Consider the following 25,232-nt stretch of genomic DNA (forward strand, 5'->3'; position numbering starts at 1 on the left):
CCTTGAAAAATACCACAATTATTATTATTATCCCACTTCAGTCTTGGAGGGGAGGGCAGTCATGGGAAAAGGCTGGTGTGTGGTACCATCTCGTAACGACACAGGTAAAGATGGTATTGGACACACCGGCAGATTTCTGTATTTGGATCAGAAGGAAATAAGGGCACAAACAGGAAAGGGAGATGCTTTTGTATCCAGGGCCAGGCCAAAGCTTCCTGACTCACATTTGCTCTGTGTATCAAGTGGCTTCACTGGCTACCGGGAGATCTAGAGGGGGCTGTGAGCTCCTCGGGCCTCCCGGAAGGATCTTGCCTAGCTGCAGAGCCACAGGCCTAATGAGAGAGGGGCGAGGATCTTTTTATCAGGCAGGCAGAAGCAGCAGCTTTTCTACTACTTTCTTACAGATAAATGCCCAAGAAACCGATTACTGTTCAGTCACAGGTGACAGGTAGGCAGAAAGTAAGAATGCTGGGAGGTTCTTGTTTGAAGGGGGCCGGCCTCCTCAGATGGAGACAACGTAGGCCTGGAAGTAAGGGGACTTGGGTTCGAATCCTGTTTCTACTCCTCGGGCAAGTCACTTCACTTCTCTGTGCCTCGGTTCCTCATCGGTAAATGGGGCATCATAGACCTGTTCTCCCTCCCCCATAGACTATGAGCCCCGTGATGGACAGGGACTGTCTCCGTCCTGAATATCTAGCATGTTCTGCAGTGCTTAGTAAAGGACTAGGCACGGGGCAAGCATTTAACAAATACCATAATCGTTATTACTGGTGCTCAACTTTCAAGAGACCAATTTTGGCCTAGCCCACAACAGTATCCATAGAGAATCAATAGAAGAATGAGGAGAGGGGAGGGGGTATGTATCGTACTTGTCATTTTACTGTCCTTCACACTTGCGGCTTACCCCCCGGCCTGACTTCTTCTAGGCCTTTCCCCATTTCTTCCAGGTCCAGGCCGGACTGGGGGTACCTCTAGCTGCCGTCTCCCAGAAGGGCACACCCGAAGCCTGAAATCCAAGGCCCCGGAGCCCCGGGGGAACTCCTACCTTCCTCCGCGTCGTTTCTCAGAGAAGCCTCGAGCAGAGCCACGCTGGCCTCGAAGGCCACCTTCTTCCGGCTACCGGCGCTCCTCTTCCTCTCGGGCTTCCTCTTCTTGTGCTGCCACTCCTTCTCGTACTGAGCCCACTTCTTCAGCTGCTGGGCCCGGCGTTTCTGCGCCGCTCGCAGCCTCTCCAGGGTGGGCACCTTCTCCAACAGCTGGAGCTCGGTCAGGAGGTCCACGTGATTGGCCATCGCGGGCCCCTCTTCCCGTCCCGGTGGCGGAGCGCAGAGAGTCGGTCGTCCGGGTCCGGGGCAGCCCTCCACGAGGACAGCGGGCGCCCAAGCCGTGGCTCTAACTCAGCGTCGCTCGGCCGGGCTGGGAGTCGGGCCTCCTCTCCGGCCCGAGGCACATGGTGGAGAACTGTGCGGGGAGAGAAAGGGGAGATGATGATGATGAAGATGGTATTTGTTAAGCCTTTAGTAGGTGCCAAGTACTATTCTAAGCACAGGGGTAATAATAATGTTGGTATTTGTTAAGCGCTTACTATGTGCAGAGCACCGTTCTAAGCGCTGGGGTAGATACAGGGTCATCAGGTCGTCCCACATGAGGCTCACAGTCTTAATCCCCATTTTCCAGATGAGGGAACTGAGGCACAGAGAAGTTAAGCGACTTGCCCACAGTCACACAGCTGACAAACGGCAGAGCTGAGATTCAAACTCGTGACCTCCGACCCCCAAGCCTGTGCTCTTTCCACTGAGCCACGAGATAAAAGCAAATCGTCCTCTAGTCTGGAAGCTCCTTGTGGGCAGGGAAGGTGTCTGTTTATTGTGTTTAGTGTTGTACTGTACTCTCCCAAGAGCTTAGTAAAGTGCTCTGCACACAGTAAATGCTCAATTAATACGATTGAGTGAAGTTAGACACAGACCTTGTCCCACATGAGTCTCACAGTCTTAATTCCCACTTTAAAGATGAAGTAACTGAGGCAAAGAGAAGTGACTTGCCCAAGGTGACCCAGCAGACAAGTGGCAAAGCTAAGAGTAGAATCCAGTTCCTTCTGACTCCCAGCCCCGGGCTCTACCCACTAGACCATACTGCTTCTGTACGTCGTCAATAAAGCAAGGGCTGTGACTTCGTCGGGAACTACAGGGGAGAGACACTTCCCCCCGCCTTCAGCTCACTGCCGCTCATGTCCACCACCAGCAAGGGCCCCACCTCGCCACCACCCCCGACCCTGACCGGTGATGGTGGGCAAACAGATGGGCAGAGCTGTCTCCCTTTGGCCGCCCATTCTGAACTGATTGTGGTCAATGGGGAATGCAACCTGGGGACGTTTCCGTCATCTGGAACCGAAGGACTGGAGAACCTCAGTCCAGGAGCCAGAGGTGCTTGTGAAGGCCAGCAGTAAGAAGCGGCGTGGCCTAGTGGATAGAGCACGGGCCTGGGAATAGGAAGGACCTAGGCTCTGATCTCGGCTCCGCCACTTGTCTGCCTCAGTTCCCTCATCTGTAAAATGGGGATTAAGACTGTGAGCCCCAGTGGGACAGGGACTGTTTCTAACTTGATTAACTTGGATTAACCCCAGGAAGTAGTCCAGGGTCTGGCACATAGTAAGGACTTAAATATCATTTAAAAAAAAGAGAGAGAGAGAGAAAGACTGATCTGACAGAAGCAAGAACACCCAAGTCCTTTGCTTTAGACCCCCATACGGTCTCACCTGGAGCCACACATTCTGTCACTACCTAGTGTGGTTTTCCTAACACTTTCCTTCTTCTTCCTGACTTCACTCCCAGGTCTCTACTGCTTCATCACCATCTTTAGAACCTCTCCCCAACTCCGCCCCACTTCCATGATCCCACACGAGTCCATCTCCTTCTGGTCCTCTCCAGTGAGAAATTTAAAATGAACAGCACCTCCAATTAACTAAGAAAAGGAACCCATGGGGTACGAACTGTAAAGGCATTGGTATTGAGCACCTGAACGCAATAAGCACCTGAGAAGTACAACGGGAGTGTTAGTTAGAGAGAGGACCCCATTATATGCTTTGATCGTATTTAAACCATGTTGGGCTCCACATCCACTTAGGCAGGTTTTCCTAGAAGACGATAAGCTCTTGGAGGGCAGAAATTGAGATTAGATACAAGCTGCTCATTAGGATTGCGACTTCAAATGATTTCTCTAGACCGTAAGTTCGCTGTGGGAAGGGAATGTTTGCCAACTCCGTTGTATTCCCGAGAGTTTAGTACAGTGCTCTGCAGCACAATAAGCACTCAATAAATACCACTGATTGAAATGAGGCCTTTACAAATCACCTACATGCATTTTTTTTTTTCCAGCTCTAAAACAGACAATCCATCAGTATTATTCATTGAGTCCTGACAGTGCAAATCCCTGTACTGAGCACTTGGGTGAGTACAATGCAATAGACGTTATCTCTGCCTTCATGGAGCGCCCGCTCTAGAGGGGGACACTGAAATAAATTACAAAAGGAGAAGTAATAGAGTCCGATAACATTACTAATAAGGGCTCCAGGGATAGCAGACTGAGTACTAAAGTGCTTATGTGGCGCGGAAGTGGCGGGGAGGAAATAGAGGACAGATTACGGGTGGGAAGATGAGCTATGAATGGGGGAAGGCCTTGTGGAGGAGCTGTAATTTCAGAAGCGCTTTGAAGATGAGGAGAGCTGTGATGTGCCGGATGGAAAGTAGAAGGGAGCTCCAGGGCGAGGGTGTAAGCAAGTGAGAAGCGGTGTGGCCCAATGGATAGAACACGGGCCTGGGAGTCAGAAGGACCTGGGTTCTAATCCCGGCTCTGCTACTTGTCTGCTGTGAGACCTTGGGCAATTCACTGAACTTCTCTGTACCTCAGATACCTCATCTGTAAAATGTAAGCGCTTAAGAAATACCATAAAAAAAAAAAGTGGTCAGCAGGGGGAGAGTCTCAAGTCTTTTTCCATTCAACAGCATTGAGGAGATTAATGTATCTGACAGGCAGAGAGTCGTATCTGTAGTTTTTAATCAATTAATGAAATCAATGTTATTTGAGCGCTCGCTGTGTAGAGAGCATTGAACTAAAATTCTCATTTGCCTCCAGCCTGATTTCTTTTCGTTCCCACCTAATTTCTTTCATCATCTGCCGCCCTTCCCCCTCCCACCCCCACCGCCCACCCCACCTGCAACTTTCTGAACCATTTTGATTCCTCTCCTTCTGAGTTTCCGAACTCCTTCTCTCTTTGCCCATCTCTCCATTGAGCCTTGGGGATTTGAGTATCGATGTGGATGTTCCCAGTGACGCTTCTGCTGTCTGCTTCCTCTCACTCCCCAACTCCAGTGACCTCCTGCTCCACCTGACCTCACCCGCTCACCAACTCGGACACACGTTCGACCTCATCACCTCTAGTCACTGAACAATCTCTACACTCATCAATTCTGAAATTCCTCTCTCCGACCACAACCTCCTCACCTGCCTTCTCTCCCCCATATTCCCTCCCCACAAATCTGTCCTTCTCCCCCCCCAGAGACCTCTGATCTTCAGACCCTCTCCAATTTTCTAAAATCGTTATCCTCCATTGGGTCTCCATATACAAACCTTCTCAACACTCAAATCGACACCGTCAACGACACCCTCTCCACTCAACTCCCTTGCTCTTCTGTCCCTCTGCCTACCTCGTGCCACTAACCCTCAAGCTGTGAATCACCTCCACAGTCTGCTTCCTCCACTCCTGTGCTTGAAATATGGGGCGCTCTTGGCAGAAAATCAGACACCTGGCTGATCTCATCCATCTCAAATTAATCATCACCTTCAACTCTGCCCTCTCCGCTGTCTGACGATACTTCTCCATTTTTTTGACTCTCATACCCGCTGCCCACACCAGTGATTCCAGACATATAACTCCCTCCTCAAATCCCATGTCACCCCACTACCCCTCAACTCTTTCCGCTAAAATCCCGAAGACGTACTTTAATGTACAATGCCTGGCACATAATAAGCGCTTAACAAATGCCATATCTATTATTACTGATAAAATTGAAGCCTCAGATGTAACTCCCTAAAATCTTTCTCCTCTCCAGTCCCTTCCACCTCTTCCACCCTAGACTCTCCCATCTCTCCCAGTAGTATCTCAAGAAGAGATTTCTCTCCTCCTCTCAAAATTCACCCCCTCCACTTGCCCCCTTAATCCCACCCCTTTCACACCTTATCAAAACACTTGTCCCTTCTCTTCCTCAGTCTTTGCCTGCCATCTTCAACCATTCACTTTCCACTGGTTTCTTCCCCACTGCTTTCAAACATGTCCATGTATGACCCATACTAAAAACCCTCCCAGTTATCACCCTATCGCTCTTCTATTCTTCTCCAAACCCCTTGAGCGAGTTGTCTCTACTCGCTACATCCGCTTCCTCTCCTTCAATTCTCTCCTTGACCCCTGCTCCCCCCCTTCCACCCCCACACCAAATCTGGCTTCTGCCTCCTTCTCTCCTCAGAAATTGCCTTCTCTTACATCACCAATGAACTTCTTGACTGCAATATTCCTTCACACATCTCCTGCTCTGGCCTTTCTCAGCCCAGACATGGATGAGGAGGAAATGAAGACGGTGACCCAGACGGTCCGAAAAATAGCAGGAGCTACAGCACACCCAGATGAAAGGGAAGAAATCCCACTAACTTCTGGAAGAGTCAAAGGTTAAACTGAGCCTCCCGACTCCGTCCTGGACTTCAGAAGGGAGCCAGGTCCCTTTCCAGACCCACTCAATCAGAAGAGAGCAAAGGTGAAGGAGGCTTCGGGAAAAAACCCAGCGAGGAAGAGTCCCACCACTTAGGAGAGAAATAAATAGGCCAGTTCGTCATCCTGCTGCCTTTGATGCAACTCACTAGCACCTTCCCGACTTCCTGAGGCCAGGCGGGCCAGAACGGGGTTACTCGGCTCAACGACCTACTTTCTTTCAAAGTCCTCCCAAAACCAGGTGGGGTGGGAGCATGTTGCTCACACACTTTCCCTCACCCTTTCTGGAAAACGTGTTGTGTCTAATTAAAGGAGCAATGCAACCAAGCTTTAACTGTCACTTGACCTGTGGCAAAAGTCCCCAGATCGGACCGATACATCTGCGGTTGTTTAAACCTCTCATTTCTACTTCGTCTGTCACCACTTTTGGTTTCCATTGCCTCAGCAATGTACCTCTGTGCTCCCTTGAGAGGTACAGGACATACATCCTGCCCCTTCAAAACAAACAGGAGGGATTGCTGTGTGGCAGCGGTCATCGTTATGTGTACTTTTAAAAATCCATTTGAGAGAACCAACAGCTCCGATGGAAACGGCAGTCGTTCCTAAGGGCTCGCTTTGGGCTGGAGGGGAAGAGACCCCCCCCCCTCGTGCCCCTTTTTTTTTATTCTGCCAGTAAGTTGGTCTCTTCGATAGCAGTTCTTCCCCCCGGCCCCCTTTTTTTTTCTTTCTTTCGTTCTTTCTCTCTCCCTCTCTCTCAATAAAGACCACGCCATTTCTTTAACAGTCATTTCAGGACTTAACGGCAGCTGAAATGTGTTTTCCGCCAGTGAATATATCACTGTGGTAGTTCAGGGCTACCGCTATTCTTCACTAAAGTATGGTAGTTCCCCACTAGCCCCTGGGCCTCATGAACCACTCACTTCCTGCACAGGTGAGATCTAAATTGGAGCTTTAGACGCCCCTTTCAATCAGGCGCTGATGAGTCAGGATCGCCACTCTTGCTAGAGAGGGTCCATCAATCAGGCCAAAGGTCAATCCATCAAGCGATCAGTGGGATTCATTAAGCACTTACTGTGTGCTGAGCACTATACTAAGCGTTTGGGAGAGTACACTATTACAGAGTTGGTAGACAAGCTCCTCGGATCTTATCTAACTAAAACCGCCGTCCCATTTTATTAACTGGGGGAGGGAGGGGCAGAAGGTGAATCGATTTGTCCATGGTTCCTGTCCCTCTTGGTGGTGGGGGACAGGAAAGGATGTCCAAAAAAAAAAAGAAGCCTCCACATTCCTACTCTTCGCCTACCCCCCAGAGGGATCAAAATGCCATGATCTTGAACCACTACTGAGCAGACAGTTCTAGCGACCGGGGAGTTGGCATCATTAGTGTGACCTTTTCTGGTGGGGGAGTTGAAGAAGCCGGGTCACAAAGTCAAACTGCAGGGGAGGGTTTCATGACTCACCCCCAACGCAGAGAAGCAGGCCGCCTATGCACCCAACAGGTAGTGAGTGACTCTCCGAGCCGATAAGATTCTGGGCCGGGACAGAGTTCCAGAGCCCGTTTACGCTTCCACCTTCTGCGCAGAGAGATGGCTTTTCGGCACAGAGAGGGAGGTGGGGCTGATTTTAATCTCCTCGCTCATTAGTGAGTACGGGACCCTGCTTAGGCCAACTAACCTTCCATGAGGCACAAGATCAAAAATTCACAATTCATGTGGCCAAGAAATGGGCCGGGTTTGGGTTTTAAGATTTTAGATCATTTAGGCTGAATATACTAAATCATAACAAAAACTGTCATGATTTTGGTACAGAGTTTCTGTTTAACACCAGTTCAAAATGGTATCTTCTGCCTATGATTACTTATACATGTATATTTATTTATATTTATATATATACATATATTTCACAAAGGGCAAAATATATACTGTAATTACGTTGCTGCACTAGGCTGTGGATTTGGGATATTTAAAATATATGCATTGTAGGTAGCATTATGTTGTATTGCAGTCATCCAAGGGCTTAGCACAGTGCTATGCACACAGTGGGCATATCAATGAATTGAGTGCTTACTCTATGCAGAACACCACTAAGCACTTAGGTGAGCACAACAGAGTTAGTAAGCACAATCCCTGCTTACAAGGTGCTGACATTCTAACAGGGAAGGTTTTAAACCCTATTCCCTCCAACTGTTTCTCCATCATCTCCCCATAATTAACAGAGGTCTTGAATGTCACTATAGGGTGTTTCTACAGATAATAGTATTTGTTAAGCACTTACCACGTACCAGGCACTGTACTAAGTGCTGTGGTAGATATACGGTAGTGAGGTTGGACACAGTCCCCGTCTCACATGAGGCTCAAAGCCACAATCCCCATTTTACAGATGAGGCCTCAGTTCCCTCATCTGAAAAATGGGTATTGAGAGTGTGAAACCACATAGGACGGGGACTGTATCCAACCGGATTTGCTTGTATCTGCCCCAGCGCTTAGTACAGTACCTGGCACATACTAAGCGCTTAACAGATACCGTAATCATTATTACTACTATTACGTGGAGGAGCCGGAATTAGAGCCCAGGCTCTTTCTGGTTATTGTCTATTTTCATTTTATCTCTCTCCCTCCCCCCCCCCCAACAGATAGCTCAGGATTCTCCTGAGTTACCAAATTATGGAATCAACTGTAAGGCCTCTGGGCACTTTTGTAAATGAAAGGGAAGGGGGATGGGAGGATAAAAGGTATTTAAGATGATCAAACTAACCATGTCAAAGTGTTGCCTATCTTAAGTGTCAACAATTGAAGCCTAACTAGAATCACACCTCCTCCAAGAAGCCTTCCCCAATTAAGCCCTCTTTTCCCCAGACTCCTTCTCCTTCATGCATCATCTATGCACACAGATCTGTACCTTCAATCATCTGATATTCACCCCACCCCCACAGCATTTATGTACAAATTCTTAAGGGATGTATTTATATTGATGTCTCTGTCGTTCCCCTCTAGACTGTAACTCCCGTACAGGGAACGTGTCTACCAACTCTGTTGTACTGCACTCTCCCAAAAGCTCAGCACGGTCCTCTGCATGCAGTAAGTCTCAATTAGTATCACCGACTGATTTATAGATCAGGTTTAGCTGGAGAAGCTGACGACCTGGAGTAGAGCAAAGGGGCTTCCCAGCAGAGAAAGATCCTGGAACTCCCAGAGGGTGAGACCTGCTCCAGGAGATTCTCTCCCAAATGCATAGTGCAGTGCTCTGCACACAGTAAACACCATTGGTTGATAAAGCAATAAGCAAGGAAGGCACGGAAACTCTGAGCAAAAATGGCAAGCTCCTCGAGGGCAGGAATCATGCCAATCAACTCCACTGTGGCACATTTTCTCAAGCCCTTACTACAGTGCACTCGATAAACACCACTGAAGGATTCATTGACAAAGTGGAGTCTTTTGGGGATCTCCCCGTCTACGCTGAGTTGGATATTGCACTGGTCATGTCCCTTGGGTCACTAAGGGATTCTTCAACTGGACCTTGCTGTGTCCAATAATAATAATAATGTTGGTATTTGTTAAGTGCTTACTATGTGCGGAGCACTGTTCTAAGCACTGGGGTAGACACAGGGGAATCAGGTTGTCCCACGTGGGGCTCACAGTCTTAATCCCCATTTTCCAGATGAGGTAACTGAGGCACAGAGAAGTTAGTGACTCGCCCACAGTCACACAGCTGACAAGTGGCAGAGCCGGGATTCGAACCCATGACCTCTGGCTCCAAAGCCTGTGCTCTTTCCACTGAGCCACGCCGCTTCTCTAGTCCAATCATTCATTCATCAGCCGTAATTACTGAGCGCTTACTGTGTGCAAAACACTGTACTAAGCACTTGGGAGAGTACAGTATAACAATCAACAGACATATTCCCTGCCCACAATGAGCTTGCAGTTTACAGAGAAGCGGTCAGCTCTGTGTTCGCAAGCACAGCTTCAGGACACTTTCTTGTCAACGAGCAGGTTCCGGATCCAAGCTCTTCAGCAGAACTTGGATTTCTCCCCAGGATTTTCAATACTGCACGGAACTAATTGTAAGAGCCTCGTAAGAAGGGCTACTCTGTAAAAGATGTATTAAACCAGAACCTTTCATCACTCTTAGAGTAAGTACAAATGGAAGCTAGCAGTGCCGTCAGATCCTTTAAAAAAAGCCATGGTTCTTTCCCGCTATGGTTCAAGGCTCCAGCTGATGTATGGCAGGGAAGAGTGGAAGTGGAAATAATGGCCCTTCCATGCTGAAGCCTCATTCATTTTGGCTGCTCTCGTTTCCAAGACAAAGTTAACTACATCTGGAAATCAGCCAACACACTTTTTCCCTCCAGTCTCTAAGCTCCTCGTGGCCAGGGAACATATCCGCCAACTCTGTTATCGTAGTGTACTCTCCCAAGTGCTTAGTACAGTGCTCTGCACACAGTAAGCGCTCAGTAAATATGAGAGATTAATTCTTCGAGCCTTGGGTTGATTACACCAGCAGAAGGTACTTTTCCAACTAACCTTTTTCATGAAGAATAAACGTCTTCCCCTTTCCCTTAAGTTCAGGAAGAGGCGGGGAGAATCTGAGAGCATCATCAACTTTAAAAAGAAAAAATGTTGGGTCGAGAACAAAGCTCAGTCCTTTACGTGGGACCCAGGCTGGGTGTAGCAGAATAAAAGGAATCCATCTTTCAGGTGTTATTCCTCTGGAGACTTGAGGATCTGTTTCTGGTCAAGAGCCTGGAGAAAGTCTGAAATTAGTGGTTCTCACAGAGCTTGAAATCAAATGCCTCTCAATGCAAAACTTGCCCCCCGGGCTTCACTAACTTTCTTTCTCATGAAAAGATCTAGGCCTCGAAGGGCAGGATATGCTATTACGGAAGAGGCAAGAATCTTAAATCCTCCTGCTTTTGATGAACACTCCCTGAGCTGTATAAAGGCGGGTCAGGTAGGCACCACTATCCCCGCTCCTACACACTCATGAACAGGTCAGGTGATTTGCCTCAGGGCTCGCACACAAGTGGCAGCTGAGCTGGGAATCTCCTGACTCCTATATCATACCACTTATGCACCTTCTGGAACCTTTGCTTCGGAAACCTTCGCTTCCCCCATCCTCAGGGGCATTTATTGAGTGCTTACTCTGTGCAGATCACTGTACTGAGCGCTTGGGAAAGTACAATACAGCAGAGTTGGTAGACACGTTCCCTGCCCACAGTGAACGATTGATTTTTACGTGTGACTCCCCCTCTAGATTGGAAGTTCCTTGAGGGCCAGGGAATGTATCTACTAACTCTACTTTCTCACGGAGTACTCTGGGCTGAGGTCAATATATACTTTCGATTGATTTTGTAAAAAGACTCCATTTCATTCCATTAGAGTCATTCTTGTCTATGATGATGGTGGTGATGGTACTTATAAAGTTCTGACTTAAATACCAGAGGTCAGACCCAATCCCTAAGCCACCTGGGGCTCATCATCCAAGGGGGAGAGAGAACCGCTGTTTTCTACCTATTTTATAGATTAAAAAACTGAGACTCAGAGACGTTAAATGACTTGGCCAAGGTCACACAGTAAGCAAGTGGCAGAGCCGGGACTAGAACCAGGGTCTTCTGAAAAATAAAACTCTCGGGACACTAAAGTAGTAGGTATTTATGAGTTTTGTTTTTTTAACCCTCTCCCTCAGCTATTTATTCTCCAAGGCCCCAGGTGTTATGTTCGTTCTTTGGGATGCTGGTACCTCAAAAAAAAAAAAAAACCCATTTAAATTTAAAGAAATTAAGTACATGAAGTAGCCAAAAAGGTGAGTCAGGAAATATTTCAAAGTCAGTGTGGGTAGACTCTTTTCTGAGAACTTCATTTTTCACCTGTTCTCCTCTTTTAGCTGTACTGGCACTGCCTGGGTAAATTACTTAATCATTCCACCTCAGATTTCTTTTAATACTAGAACAAAATATGTTTTTAAATTCCTTTTTCCTCTTAACATTTCATCTGGGCTCCCCTTCTTTCCCAAGGAGCACTACATGTGCACAAGAGCAAGCATAAACACACACACACACATTTTGCTCTTTCACTTCTTGACTCCGTAATTACAAAGCAACTTATTACTCTGACAGCTTAGCTGTCACTGAAGCAAGTTACAGAGCAGCACTGGGTTCAGCAAAACCAAGTTAGGCATTAGTGAACTTAAGGGGTAAAACACAATCGATCAATTGTATTTATTAAGCCCTTACTGTGGACAGAACACCGTATTAGGTGTTTGGGAGAGTACAATATAACAAAGTGCTCGACACACTCCGTACTCAATTTTTAAATATCCCTGGTCTCTGATGGAGAGGACACTGTCCATCTCCCATCTGAAAACACATTTCAGAATCATTATTATACATGTGCTTAAAGCCCGGTTGAAGGCCATGTTCTGTGACGCCAACCCAACAGCCACTGTGTTCCAGCCCTGTATTATTCTGAACGGATTCACCTAACAACAAGGCCTTATCTTTCCATCCATCCTTCTAGGAAGGCAGTGATGAGGATTGAGTAAAAACACGCTAAGCCTCGAGCCAAACACCAAAACCATTAGCCAAATTACTTCCAGTTCTTTTGGGGGTTTTTTTAAAACACAGGAATTTCAAGAGAAGTTGCCTCTATCTAAAAACCTAGCAAATTTTCTCTGCAAAGATCCGAGTTCATGACCTCTGCAGTCACACTCATCTTCCACCTCTCAAAACCAGGTGGGAGGTGGCTATGACACCCCCCTTGACAGGAGAACTAGTCACTGAGCTGTTCTATGACTAAAAGCAACATCAGGAAGAGTTTACTGGCTGCCCACCCAGTGCTTTAGAAAGAAGCCAGTCCAAGCTGAAAAGAAGCCAGGCTGAGGGAAAAGGAGATTTAGAACAAACACTAAAAATATGATTCTTAGCTCTGGAACCCTGTTTCCTTATGTTCCTTATCCTCGTGGCCACCATAAGCCTTATTTCTATTTCCCCGGTAGCAGGGGGAGGGCTGGGGGAGGCTTTATTGCCTGACAAATGTTGTTACGAACGGATCCATCTCAAACACACTCGGCTCAGAAAAGGTCGACAAATTCTCCACACTCTCTTTGGATGCCTTTTTTCAACACATAAGGGTACAAGAGTAGGATGTGAAGTTCAACTGGAAAGGGAACATTGGACTTCCTCCCTGGATTCCTCCTGCAGTGACGGGATCCAATAATCCACCGGTGACATTTACTGAGCCCTTACTACTTCTACTACTGATGATGATGATGGTATTTGTTAAGTGCTCGCTATGTGCCAAGCACTGTTCTAAGCTCTGGGATAGATACCAGGCAGTCAGGTTGTCCCACGGGGGGCTCACAGTCTTAATTCCCATTTTACAAATAAGGGAGCTGAGGCATAGAGAAGTGACTTGCCCCAAGTCACTTAGCTGAGGAGAGGTGGAACGGGATTAGAACCCATGACCTCTGACTCCCAAACTCGGGCTCTTTCCACCAAGCCACGCTGCTTCTCGGTAAGCCACGCCACTCCACGCTGCTTCACGCTACTGGACTACCCCTGGGAGAGCACAATACGACAGAGTGAGCGGATACGATCTCTCCCTGCAAGGGGTTTCCAATAATGGTGGACTGAATCTGGAGTAAGGATTCCTTTTCCAATGCTGAGCAAAACACCGACCTCATCCTCTTCCCGGGACCACAAGCACTACTGCACTCTCCCAAGCGCTTAGTACAGTGCTTTGCAAACTGTAAGCACTCAGTATATACAGTTGAACGAATAAATACCATTGAACGAATGATCAATGTATCTATCTCTTGGAGACGGCCGGGCAGCGCCAGCGCTAGCCTCAAGTGCCCACCGAAGGTAGAGCGGACCCCTGCAGAATTCAACCATCGTCGCGATAACTCAGACCCTCTGCAAGGTCCAGACGAACGACAGCCAGAAGGAAACCGATTCCGCTGGATAATTCTTTCGGTCACTCTCCGGGGAGATCCCTTTCCCGGGATGGGCTTAAATGTAGAATGAAGAGGCCTACGCTGTGGGATGAGGTAGAGGGCTAAGCAGCAGCTGGGACAAGTGGGCCCAAAATGACCGGGCCAGTCAGTCTCCAATTTGGATGTGACTCTTCGTTCCTGTCATCTCTGCTGCCCGTCAGAAGCGGCCAAGTTACCCGCCTGATCGGGGCGCATCGGTGTGCCAGAACGACGCCAAGCGGGAAGAGAGCAAATAAAGGGGGCTACAAAAGTAGCCGCTTAAGGCACTAGAAGAAATCCTTCTGTGACCTCTGTGGACAAGTTTTAGCCATTTTCCCTGCAAGGGCTAATTATGGCACTATAAGCGGTCAATACTGTCAAAAACAGATTAGGCAACAATTAAGCACAGAGAAGTGAGAATCGAACGGCTCGAGTAATTTCTCAGAGGAAGTGGGGAGTGTGGCAGATATGGCCAGCCTCCCCTGTTGGAGAGCCAAGAAAACACGAAGTCCTTTCAAGTCTGTGCAATCGCCTTCTCTGGGTGACTCCAGCTACGGACACTCAACACCCTCATGGCTAATTAATGGGACCGGATCCTGTCAGGAAAGACTTTAGAATATATGTTACCAGTTTGATCATCTCTGGAACGGCTCACTCCTGAAAGTAGAGCCTCCCCAGACCGACTCTTTTCCACATCCTCCAGCGGGAGAAACTCCCTCTCCAGGGTTTTTTGTTTTGTTTTTTGAAGGGTACTTGGTAAGTGCATATTACCTGCCGGGCACTGTTCTCGGCGCTGGGGTGGAGAAAAGATAATCGGGTTGGATACAATCCCTGTCCCACAGTCTTAGTCTCCATCTTGCAGATGAGGGATCTGAGGCACAGAGAAGTCAAGTCACACAGCAGACCAGTTGGAAGAGCCGGGATTAGAACCCAAGTCCTTTGACTCCCAGGCCCGAGCGCTTTCCACTTAGGCCACGCTGCGTCTGGGGCTCACGCGGACCATCGTCAAAAGAAGGATCTCTCTCACCATTACCGAAAGGAGGTACCAGTGCTGCTCAGAGGACCTAAATCAGTGGAAGGTATTTATCGAGCGGTTACTGTGTGCAGAGCATTTCACTAAGCACTCGGGAGAGTACAAGAGAGTCGGTAGACACGCTCCCCGCCCACAGTGAGCTTACAGTCTAGAGGGGGAGACAGACATTAAGATAAATGATTTATAGATATGTCCATAAGTGCCCTGGGGCTGGGGGTGGGATGGATACCAACTGCCCGAAGGGTACAGATTCATTCATTCATTCGATCGTATTTATTGAGCGCTTACTGTGTGCAGAGCACTGTACTAAACGTTCGGAAAGTACAGTTCGGCAACTGATAGAGACGATCCCTACCCAACAACGGGCTCACGGTCTAGAAACGCACAGATGACGCAGAAGGAAGAGGGAGTCGGGGAAAAGAGGGTTTAATTGGGAGAAGGGCTCTCCTTAAAGACCTAAGAAAGGAATGTCTTCCGAAAAGGGGTGTCCCTCCCGCCCCCGCCGCACCCACCCCACCTCCTCTCCAAGGCCCCATCATTCAAAAAAGGAGGTACTCGTTCAACACCCAAGGCTCCTTGATGGACCGGGATCCAAGGGGATGAGTTCGGGAGATATTTAGGAATTTGGGAGTTTCTTAGGACTCGAAAACCACAAGACTTGGCTGCAGATATACCGGATTATGCTGGGGTGAGGGCACTCAATCAGTCAGTCAATGGCATTTACTGAATGCTTACCATGTACAGAGCACTGCGGTAAGCATTTGGCAGAGTACGCTACAACAGAATTAGCAGAAACCTTCCCCGCCCATAGTGAGCTCACAGACTAGGGGACTGTATGTGTGGGATGTGGGACACTTTACTGAAGAGGAGCGGCCGTGAACCGTGATTCTGGGGTGTGAGTCCCTTCAATCACGGCTGTGAATCGGGATGGTCCTGTTACCCCAGAGGGTCCAGCGGTAACGATAGCCAACTGACTTCTGGTACTTAAGGATTAGAGCAGCATCTTGGGTTGTGTCTACCTTGCATTTCAAGTTCATGACATTTCGGGAGTGGGGATCAGATAACTCTCCTCTTGAGTGCTGATCTCGAAGGGGAATTCTGCCCAGATGCAGAGCCCCGGACGACGCTGTCATGCAAGGCATCGGAGCACGCCAGATCCGCCTACGGTAACCACAGCGCCGAAGAGGAAGTTTCCTTTCTATATCAGCAGTAGGACCCTCACCGTGATTGCTCATGAAAGACACGAAAGGGGGCGATGGCCAGCTCGATCAAATCCTGAGAATCACAATCACACCTGTGGAAGCCCCAGTTCCGCTCCAAAAAAAAAGGAGCTGTGTGACCTAGTGGAAAGAACACAGTCCCGGGACTCGGAGGACCCGGGTTCTAATCCCCGCTCCGCCTGCTGTGTGACCTCGGGCAAGTCCCGACTACTCTGTGCCTCAATTTCCTCATCTGAAAAATGGGGATTCAACAGCTGCTCTTATACCTACTTAGTCTGTGAGCCCCACGTGGGACGGGGACCGTGTCCGACCTGGCTAACTTTTATCTGTCCCCGGCCTCAGAACTGTGCTCGACCCGGAGTAACTGCTTAAATACCATAATGATATCGCTATAAAGTTAAGAATCCCCACGATTACTTCTTGTTCCAGTAGCCTCCCTCTCCCTCCAGCTAGTCCTCCAGGGAAAGTACACTTGCTGTCTTGTTTGCGCATATGCCCCAGATCCCAAGCTTGACAGTTAGGAGTACATTTTCCCCAAGCATCCTTTCGGCTAGACGAGAGCACTTTTGCGAATCACAAGAACACATCGTGATTAACAAGGTCCCCATCGGTCAAGCATTCGATCCAGCCATGGTATTTATTGAGCGCTTACTGCTTTACAGAAGAAGAAACTAAAGAAGAGAGAAATGAAGTGAAATGCCCAAGGTCACTCACAGCAGGCAAGTGGCAGAGTGGGGATGAGAAGCCAAGTCTTCTGACTCGCAGGTTCAGGCCGCCGGAACCGGACCTAGTCCCGTGCTCTTTCCGGTAGGCCACGAAGAGCCTATTTCCCGAACTTCATTCTCATTAGCAGGCAAAACGCTCCCTAAACCGTGCTCCTTCTCAAACTCACTGTACTTCGCAGAAGCCAAGTGGTGTGCATCTTCACAGAAAAACAAGCCAGTTACTGCATGTTTTATGAAACCATAATTTGTTTATTTTCTAGGATTCGACTAAGCACAAGCAAGCCTCCCCTGTTCTTTTTCTGGGCTGTTTCCTGCTGATTCTGCAAGAATCTCTTGGGCCTCTTAGAGATATCCTAATCTCACAGAGAGGATCTCAGCAGGCCTCCCCCGACCTCCGAGAAGCAGCGGCGATCGACATGTGCATGGGCCACCGCTTCTATGGGCTGGCTTCGAAAAGGAGAGACGGTGGGGGGGGGGGGGGGGGGGTCTCTCGGTCTACAAAATGATACATAGAGGGGAAACGTTGCTGCAGCCAGGGAGCAAGCAGAAAGGGAGACGTTTGCAAAGCAGACTAAACGGCTGCAAGCAACAGTCAAGACTCCTCTCCCAAAAAATATGCTGGAGAAAGGAAACCGTGAGGGCTCAGATACTTAGAGAAGCACCATGGTATAGTGGGATAGAGCCCGGGCCTGGGAATCAGAAAGTCATAGGTGGAGAAGCAGGGTGGTTTAGTGGAAGGAGGTCGGGCTTGGGAGTCGGAGGACGTGGGTACTAATCCCGGCTCCGCCACTTGTCTGCTGGGTGACCTCGCGCAAGCCCCAACTCCTCTGTGCCTCAATAGCCCCATCTGTAAAATGAGGATTAAGACGGTGAGCCCCGGGTGGGACAACCTGATTACCCAGTATCTACCCCAGTTCTTAGAACAGTGCTGGGCACCTAGTAAGCGCTTAACAGATTCCATCGTCATCATCTAATCTCGGCTCTGCCGCTTGCCTGCTGCGTGACCTTGGTCAAGTCACTTCACATCTCTGTGGCTCAGTTACCACATCTGTAAAATGGGGATTGAGACCGTGAGCCCCACGCGGAACAGGGACTGTCCAACTCGATTTGCTTGTATCCACCCCGGCATTTAGTACAGTGCCTGGCACATAGTAAGTGTTTTACAGATACCATCGTTATTATTTCAGGGGAAAACACTGAAAAAGGCAAGTCGGGGAGGTGAAGTTAAAGAGAGCGAAAAGAGGGTGGTGAGGGGCCGTATTAGCCCTTACACGCACTTTAGATGATGCTCAGATGACGGCTGGACCCCGGAGCCAGGGCTGACCCGCGTCTCGGAGCCACGTGGAGCTTTGGCACCGAGAAGCAGCACGGCCCGGTGGATGGGGCACGAGCCTGGCAGTCAGAGGACCTGGGTTCTAATCCCGGCTCCGCCACTCGTCCGCCGTGTGACCTCGGACAAGTCACTTGACTTCCCTATGCCTCAGTTCCCTCATCTGTAAAATGGGGGGTAAGACCGTGAGCCCCATGTGGGACATGGACTGTATCCAACCCAAAGATCTTGTAACCACCCCACCGCTTAGTACGGTGCCTGGCACAAAGGGGGGCTTAACAAATACCATGACAGAAAAAAAGAGAAGGCTGCAGGAATCGAGAGCCCCCGAACACAAGCCGCAGGCTGCGTGCGGGGAGACTGCCGCAACAGCGAATTGCCACCGACTTCTGCCACCCGGTCGGGAAACGTGCCTCCCTTCAGGCTTCGGCCCCAGCTTAAGAGCCCGCGGACCTGCCCCCTTACCGCTAGGTCGGCACGGGGTGCTCTTTTACTAGCTCAGAGGGAAACAGGCGCATGCTACGTGTACCACACCAGTAACGCAATATAAAGCGGTGGCGTCACCCGCACCCTTAGGAGGAAGTCGGTAAACCCGGACTAAAGCTTCACCGGAGGGACCCCAGACCTCCTCCCCATCCTTGCTCCGGAGCCGCCGCAACGATCGGCCGAGGCTAACGCACGTCCCGCCGGGGGAGCCGTGAAAGAGGGGGCCGCTTCCGAGCCTTGGGACTCGGTGGCAGGGACGCTAGACGCTTGAAATTAAAGTTCCAGATATAAAAGGCGGCCGGTGCCGGGTCGGGACCACGGAGGAAGCGGATCGGCTGAAGAGTGGGCTGCCGGGTAGAAAACCAGACGAACGATCACCCTCAATAGATTCCAGAATGAGGCTGCAGAAACTCGGCCTGAATTGTCTACGTGCCACCTACAATCAACGATATTTATTGAGTGCTTTCTATGTAGAGAGTGAGGCAGGTGGTCACGGGTTCTAATCCCAGATCCACCACTTGTCTGCTGTGTGACCTTGGACAAGTCACTTCGCTTCTCTGGTCCTTAGTTACCTCATCTGTAAAATGAGGATTGAGACCGTGAGCCCCACAAGGGACAGTGACTGTGTCCAACCCGATTTTTTTGTATCCACCCCAGCACTTAGTACAGTGCCTGGCACATAGTAAGTACTTAGCAAAAGCCAAAGTTATTATTATCACTATTATTAATTATTAAGCATTGTACTAACCGCTTGAGGGAGTACAATGCAACAGAGTTAACAGAAACGCTCCCTGCCCACAATGAGCTTACAGCCTAGAGGAGGAGGCATTGATAAGTAATTTATAATACATAATTTAAAGATAAGCCAAGTCTTCTGTGTATGATCTTCTCATTTCGGTTCCTTTAGAAGTGGGAGAGCCCAATCTTGAACCCAGAACAGCCGACAAGGTCTTCGAGGTAGCTCTGATCCGTTTTTTTTCCATGTGAGGTCTTCAGGTTTTGTGTATTCTTATTTTTCCATTTTAAGAAAGCCAATCCTATAAAGTGGGAAACGGGGATCACCGTATCAGGTGATAAATACAAACCGTCCTCATAACCCAGTATAACGTGCACCTTGATTGTAAGCTCATAAAACCTCGCCTTAGTATATCAGGCCCAGGCTCCTGAGAGACATAAAACCACCCTAGGAAAACAATTCATTCCTCTGGGATAACATTCCAATTATGACAGTTGTCACGGGCTAGTTAGGCTCATTAATCTAATGCCTTTCAGCTGGCTATAAATGCCAAAGGAAAGTAGCCTTTTCAATGCACTTCCGGAATTCCAACAGAAAGGGAAAAACAGGAAACTTTAAAAAAAAAAAAAAAACCCCCCCACACTCCTAGTAGTAAGTCTATTTATTAAATGCTCACTGTGTGCGGACCACTGGACTAAGCGCTAGGAGAAAAAATACAGGTGGGAATCAGACACCGTCCCCGTCCCCGGGGGGACTCACAAATTAAGAGGTCACTTTCTGGAAGTTTCTAAAGCAGCTACGTTTCCCTTGAGCCGGCCATCTCTTTCAAAACACCAAACTGCTTCATTTCAGATAAAAACTAATCTCGTGTGCACACGAGTGCGCGTGTCTGCGTAACAAAGCCCCCCATACGTAGAGTTTTGGTGGGTGGGCCCTGACAGATCACTGGCTAAGTGAATTTGCCATCGCTCTCTATACAAAGAACCCCAATTTCACAAAGCCCCCCCACCCCCCACCCCGAAATCGGCCCCTGGAGGGTCAGTATAAAGAAGCTTCACTATTTCTGCATCTGACAGAAAAGAAATATCTTCGACTGAGGGGGTAAAGGCATGGATTGCAGTGGATTTCCTAGTTTGTTTGGATCCGATTTATGTGGTAATTGCTCAGCTGGGTAAAGTCGCCCCATTTGCGGTCCCCCAAGAAAGAGTCCCCCCCCACCCCCCAAAACCCCATGTGCACTGCCTCTCCCAAACCAGAGGACCCAGCTGTTCCATCAGCACCCACGAGGCAATCAGCCGGTCAGGGCATGCGGACGGGCCCAAAGGCAAGAGGAAAACAAGTCACCCACCACCCCCTCCGTCTATCCTCCCTATCCCTTGTCCCAGGCCTCTTCACTCCGCACAATGTCCCGACGCCCAGTGACAAATGGTTCAGAATCTGGGAGGAAAGCAAAAAATAAGTCACGGAGCGCTGAATGCCACTTTGCTTGGTTCGGTCCTGCCAGGAGCCTCTCGCCACTAAACCCTAGAAGCCCGGCGGAGGGCAGAGGAGCAACAGGGGTGCACCTCGGCCATGCCGGGCAGGATCTTCCGACTGGCCAAATCCCTGAGGGTTTCGGGCCGGAGGCGGGAGGCTGGATTGAGGCTCACCCGAAATGGCACTGGAAAATATTGAGCGGAAGAAGTCGCTAAAAGGCTCAGCCTTGGAAAGGAATTTCCAGCTATTCTAATCATTGTAATAATAAGCCTTCGCCCTTCTACGGTACATAGCGGCCGAGGGCCGGGAGTTCGTCGCAAATAAGAGCGGGGCCTCAAGTTCCCCTGTGACGAAGAAAAGGGGTCTCATCCCCCGGTTCCAGACCCGCTAATAGCCACGCAGGGTTCCAAACGCATTTAGCTCGAACCCAGCTGTTAAGAGAGCCAGGGGTGAGAAGGAGTGCGGCCTAGTGTTTAGAGCAAGGGCCCGGGAGACGGAAGGACTTGGGTTCTAATCCCGGTTCCGCCACTTGCCTGCTGGGTGACCTTGGGCGAGCCGCTTACCTTCCCTGTGCCTTAGTTCCCTCATCTGCAAAATGGGGATTCAATACCTGTTCTTCCTCCTACTTAGACTGTGTGTCCCGTGGGATCTGATTATCCTATATCTCCCCAGGTGCTCAGTAAGTAGTTAATACCACAATTATTATTCCTAAAAATAATACATAGGAGAGATAACAGAGATTGAATCCTCCATTTACAGATGAGGGAAATGACATTCGGAGAAGTTTAAAGTGACTTGCCCAAAATCACACGGTAATTAAGTGGTGCTCCGGGGGTTAGAACCCAGGTCTTCTGACTCCCAAATCCGTACTCCTCTTTCCACCCGGCCATGCTGTTTCCCAAGGATTGGAAGATCACTGCCCAAGTCTGGGCTTATTTTGCCAACGAAGAGAGTTAGTTCCCGCGCCGATCTGCGAACTAAAAGAACCCAACTACTTGACCTGGTTCACATCGCTGACGGGTGTACGTACAGTGTTTGCTCTATGGACAGATCCTACAGCACAGAGGGAAGCGATAAAGTCCCTGATATCAGCTTCTCACGAGCAGAAAACTTCATATTTCTTCCAGCCCATTAAAATAGGTCCTGATGGTCCCTCACAACTGAAAGGCTGACTTTGAAAAAAGCCTCGGTGGAGCTTAGAAGTCTTAAAAAGAGCTCCCCCCATGCCCGCCCACCGAAAAAAATATTTTGGGGTGAGCAGGGAGGCAAAACAAGAATGCCACTGCCCCTTTCCTGGCTACCATTCATTCATTCATTCATTCCATCGTATTTAGTGAGCGCTCACTGTGTGCAGAGCACTGTACTAAGCACTCGGGAGAGTACAATATAACGATAAACAGACCCGTTCCCTGACCGCAATGACTAGACTGTAAACTCTCTGAGGGCAGGGACTGTGCCTGTGACTCTACTGAACAGTGGTCTCCCGATCACCTAGTGCAGTGCTCTGAACCCAGTATAAGCACTCGAGAAATCCCAGACCGCCTGATTTACAAAACCTTACCCGTGGATTTCCCCCAGCACAGCTGGTCTGAACGACCAATTCGGCTGCCGCCGAGAGTGAGCGAACCAGCCCAGGGAGCAGAGACAGGGAGACGAGCAAGCTTGCCGATGGAGCCGGACCTTCTAGGAAGGTTTTCCTGAAGGCTCCGCGGCTGGCAAATCGACCGGGAAACCAGACCCGTAACCCGACCCGGCTGCCTTGCCGCACGGGGACGATGACCTCTCTCGCGTCAGGACGACTCGTCCTTCACCTCTAAGTGCAAAAACAATAGCAGAGGGGCAGGCGGGAGTCGGATGAGGACCGTCCAGACTTTATCCAATCAGTTAAGTCCTGGAAAAAGCCAGCTGGAAGGCGTGGAGGTGGAAAACAGACGCTCATTATTTGCCACCACAGGGTCTTCAGACTAAAGCATCCCCTTCCCACCCTGGGCCACTTGGGTGGTTCGGTGACCAAAGCAATCGAACGCAGAACGGCAGCCAGGCATCTCACTCAACCCCTCCCGCTTCCCCACCTCCCTTCTCATCAAGGGTTAAGAAACACAAGCCGGTATTTGCCAACACAAGGTCGGACTCAGAATTCCAGGAGAGGGAATCCAAAGGAGAGCATCTGGGAAGGATAAAAAAGGGATAGGAGGGTAGGATTGACACGGAGGCATTAAGGGAATTCGGTGAGCACCGCCGAGGAGAGAAACGATGGCAGAGGCGGGTGGGTGATGAATACCTGGGAGATGCAGAGAGGGTGGTATCAAAGAGCGTGAGGAACGACCTCAGCCAGTTTCAAAAAGTCGCAACGGCCTGAAAATCAAACCTGGGAAAACGCCTTCCGAGTCTCAGAGAAACGCGGGTCGAAAGGTGGCTTCTTCAGTCCAGGAAGCCGTTTCGCCAACAGTCAAATGAAGCTTTCTTCACAAGAGGTGGTCAGGAGGCTGACGGTCATCGACGCGGTATCTGTTCGGCCCCCACCGGGAGCCGAACACCGGACTAGATGCCGGGGTAGAGAGAAGATGAGCAGGTCGGACACAGTCCCTCTTCTAAACAGGGCTCCCGGTTTAAGCGGGAAGTCGAACAGGTACTGAATCCCCACTTCGCCGATGAGGAAACTGAGGCACAGGGAAGTCAAGTGGCCCGCCCCAGGTCACACAGCAGGCAAGTGGCAGAATCGGGGCCGTCCTGACCCGCCAGCCCGTGCTCCACCCCCGACGTCCCGCCGCTTCTCGGGCGTCTTTCCGATCTAGCCGAGAAGCAAGGTAGACGGGCGGGGATCTGACGCCCCTACGGGTGGAACCCCACAGACCCGGCGAGACAGTAGGGACTCTGGGACAAGGCCGGCAACGCTCGCTTCCCGGAGGAGATGGGCCTCGTATCTAGAGGTGGAGAAGGAGAAGGAACGAGCGCAAGCGAGGCTTAGAGGGAGGAGGGGAGAACCCCGGGCGGCGAGCGGGGAAGGGGTCGCCAGGCGCGAACTGAGGGTCTGGGGGTGGGTGGGACGGAAGAGGATGGAAATGTGAGAGGGGAGGCCACGGCCAGCCGGGGGGACAGGTGACTCGCCATTAGATCTGAAGGATCCCCGGGAGTGGGGTCGGCGGGGGGAGCAGGGGGGTGCTTTTGCGAGGGGCAGCGGAGAGAGTGGAGGGTGCATTGTCGGGGAATTAAAGCTAGAGGTCGAGATTCCCCCCAGGGAAGAGGCTAGCGTAGCCCAGGGCTCTACATCGGGGCTTTGGCGGAGGGCGCGGAGAAGGGGAAGGTGCAGAACCCACAGGTGACACTCTGGGACTTGAGGTGCCCGTTGTCTCAAAACAGACTCCGACCCACCGAGTCAGCTCCCAGGGACCGACCCTACAGCTCGTCGGGGATGACGGAGTCCAACCCGCCAACCTAACCAGAACCCAGCCACGGCCCAGCCACCTAAAAGAGCGGCCTCAATGCCGACACACTGATTTCAGCCACCGGCACGGAAAATATTTCTACGTGGGAGGGAGAACAGGTCCCGAATCCCCATTTTACCGGTGAGGAAACGGAGGCCCGGAGAAGTCAAGCGACTCGCCTCAGGTCACACGGCAGGCAAGTGGCCGGATCGGGGCTATCCGGACCCGCCGGCCCGTCCTCTTTCCACTACGTCCCGCTGCCTCTCGGGGTCTCCCCCACCCCACCCCGCCGAACCCAGCCACGGCCCAGCCGCCCAGAAGAGCGGCCTCTGGGAGACGCCAGCTCAGCGTGGACACCTTGATTTTAACCACCAGCGTGGAAGACACCGTTATGCCTTCCTCCCCCGCTCTCAGGGTAACCCCTTCGAGGGCTAGGAATACGCCACGTCGTTATTCTGTACTTCCCAAGCATCTAGTACAGTGTACCGCGCCAAGCGGGCACTCGAGCGGCCACTTGCCGGCTGGGCGACTTTGGGCGAGTCGCTTAACTCCCCGGTGCCTCGGCGACCTCATCGGTAAAACCGGGGTGAAGACCGGGAGGCCCACGTGGGACAACCTGATTCCCCCGTGTCCACCCCAGCGCTCAGGACAGTGCTCGGCACATGGCGAGCGCTTAACAAAGGCCAACGTCGTTATCGTCGCCACCAGTAAACCCCGCGGCCGCGCGGATGAATCTATCTCATCTCGGAAGGGGCGGGGAGAGGATAACTCGGGAACCCGAGCCAGAAAACACCCAGCGAATAGCCCTCGTTTCCATCGCCGGGCTAAAAACAGACACCCTACTAAACGCGCACACATCCTGGGGAATCCCCCTCCCGCCGACACCAGAAAAAAACCCCCCGACTTTCAAAACGTCTTTTCTCCCCGGTTACGCCGTGGGCGAAAGCCGGACCGTCTCTCCCATCCCCCGCTCTGAACCCCACGGAGAAGTCGAGCGCCCCACACCCGACTCACCCCGACATACGGAAGCCGATTCTTCCGCGGAGGAAGATTCGGTCGCGGCACCCGGTCGCTC

At 50.5% G+C, this 25,232-nt stretch overlaps 1 protein-coding gene across 1 annotated transcript in view; it reads right to left on the reverse strand.

The window, feature by feature from the left end:
• Positions 1-25,232, reverse strand: part of PPP1R16B (protein phosphatase 1 regulatory subunit 16B) — a 135,621-nt gene that overhangs the window by 106,474 nt on the left and 3,915 nt on the right. Inside the window, 1 exon segment of the mRNA XM_029070417.1 lies at positions 1,046-1,461. Within this exon segment, the coding sequence (XP_028926250.1) occupies positions 1,046-1,292 (247 nt within the window). The 5' untranslated portion in view covers positions 1,293-1,461.

The sequence above is a fragment of the Ornithorhynchus anatinus genome, chromosome 8 (genome assembly GCF_004115215.2).
Source record: "Ornithorhynchus anatinus isolate Pmale09 chromosome 8, mOrnAna1.pri.v4, whole genome shotgun sequence".
Taxonomy (NCBI): domain Eukaryota; kingdom Metazoa; phylum Chordata; class Mammalia; order Monotremata; family Ornithorhynchidae; genus Ornithorhynchus; species Ornithorhynchus anatinus.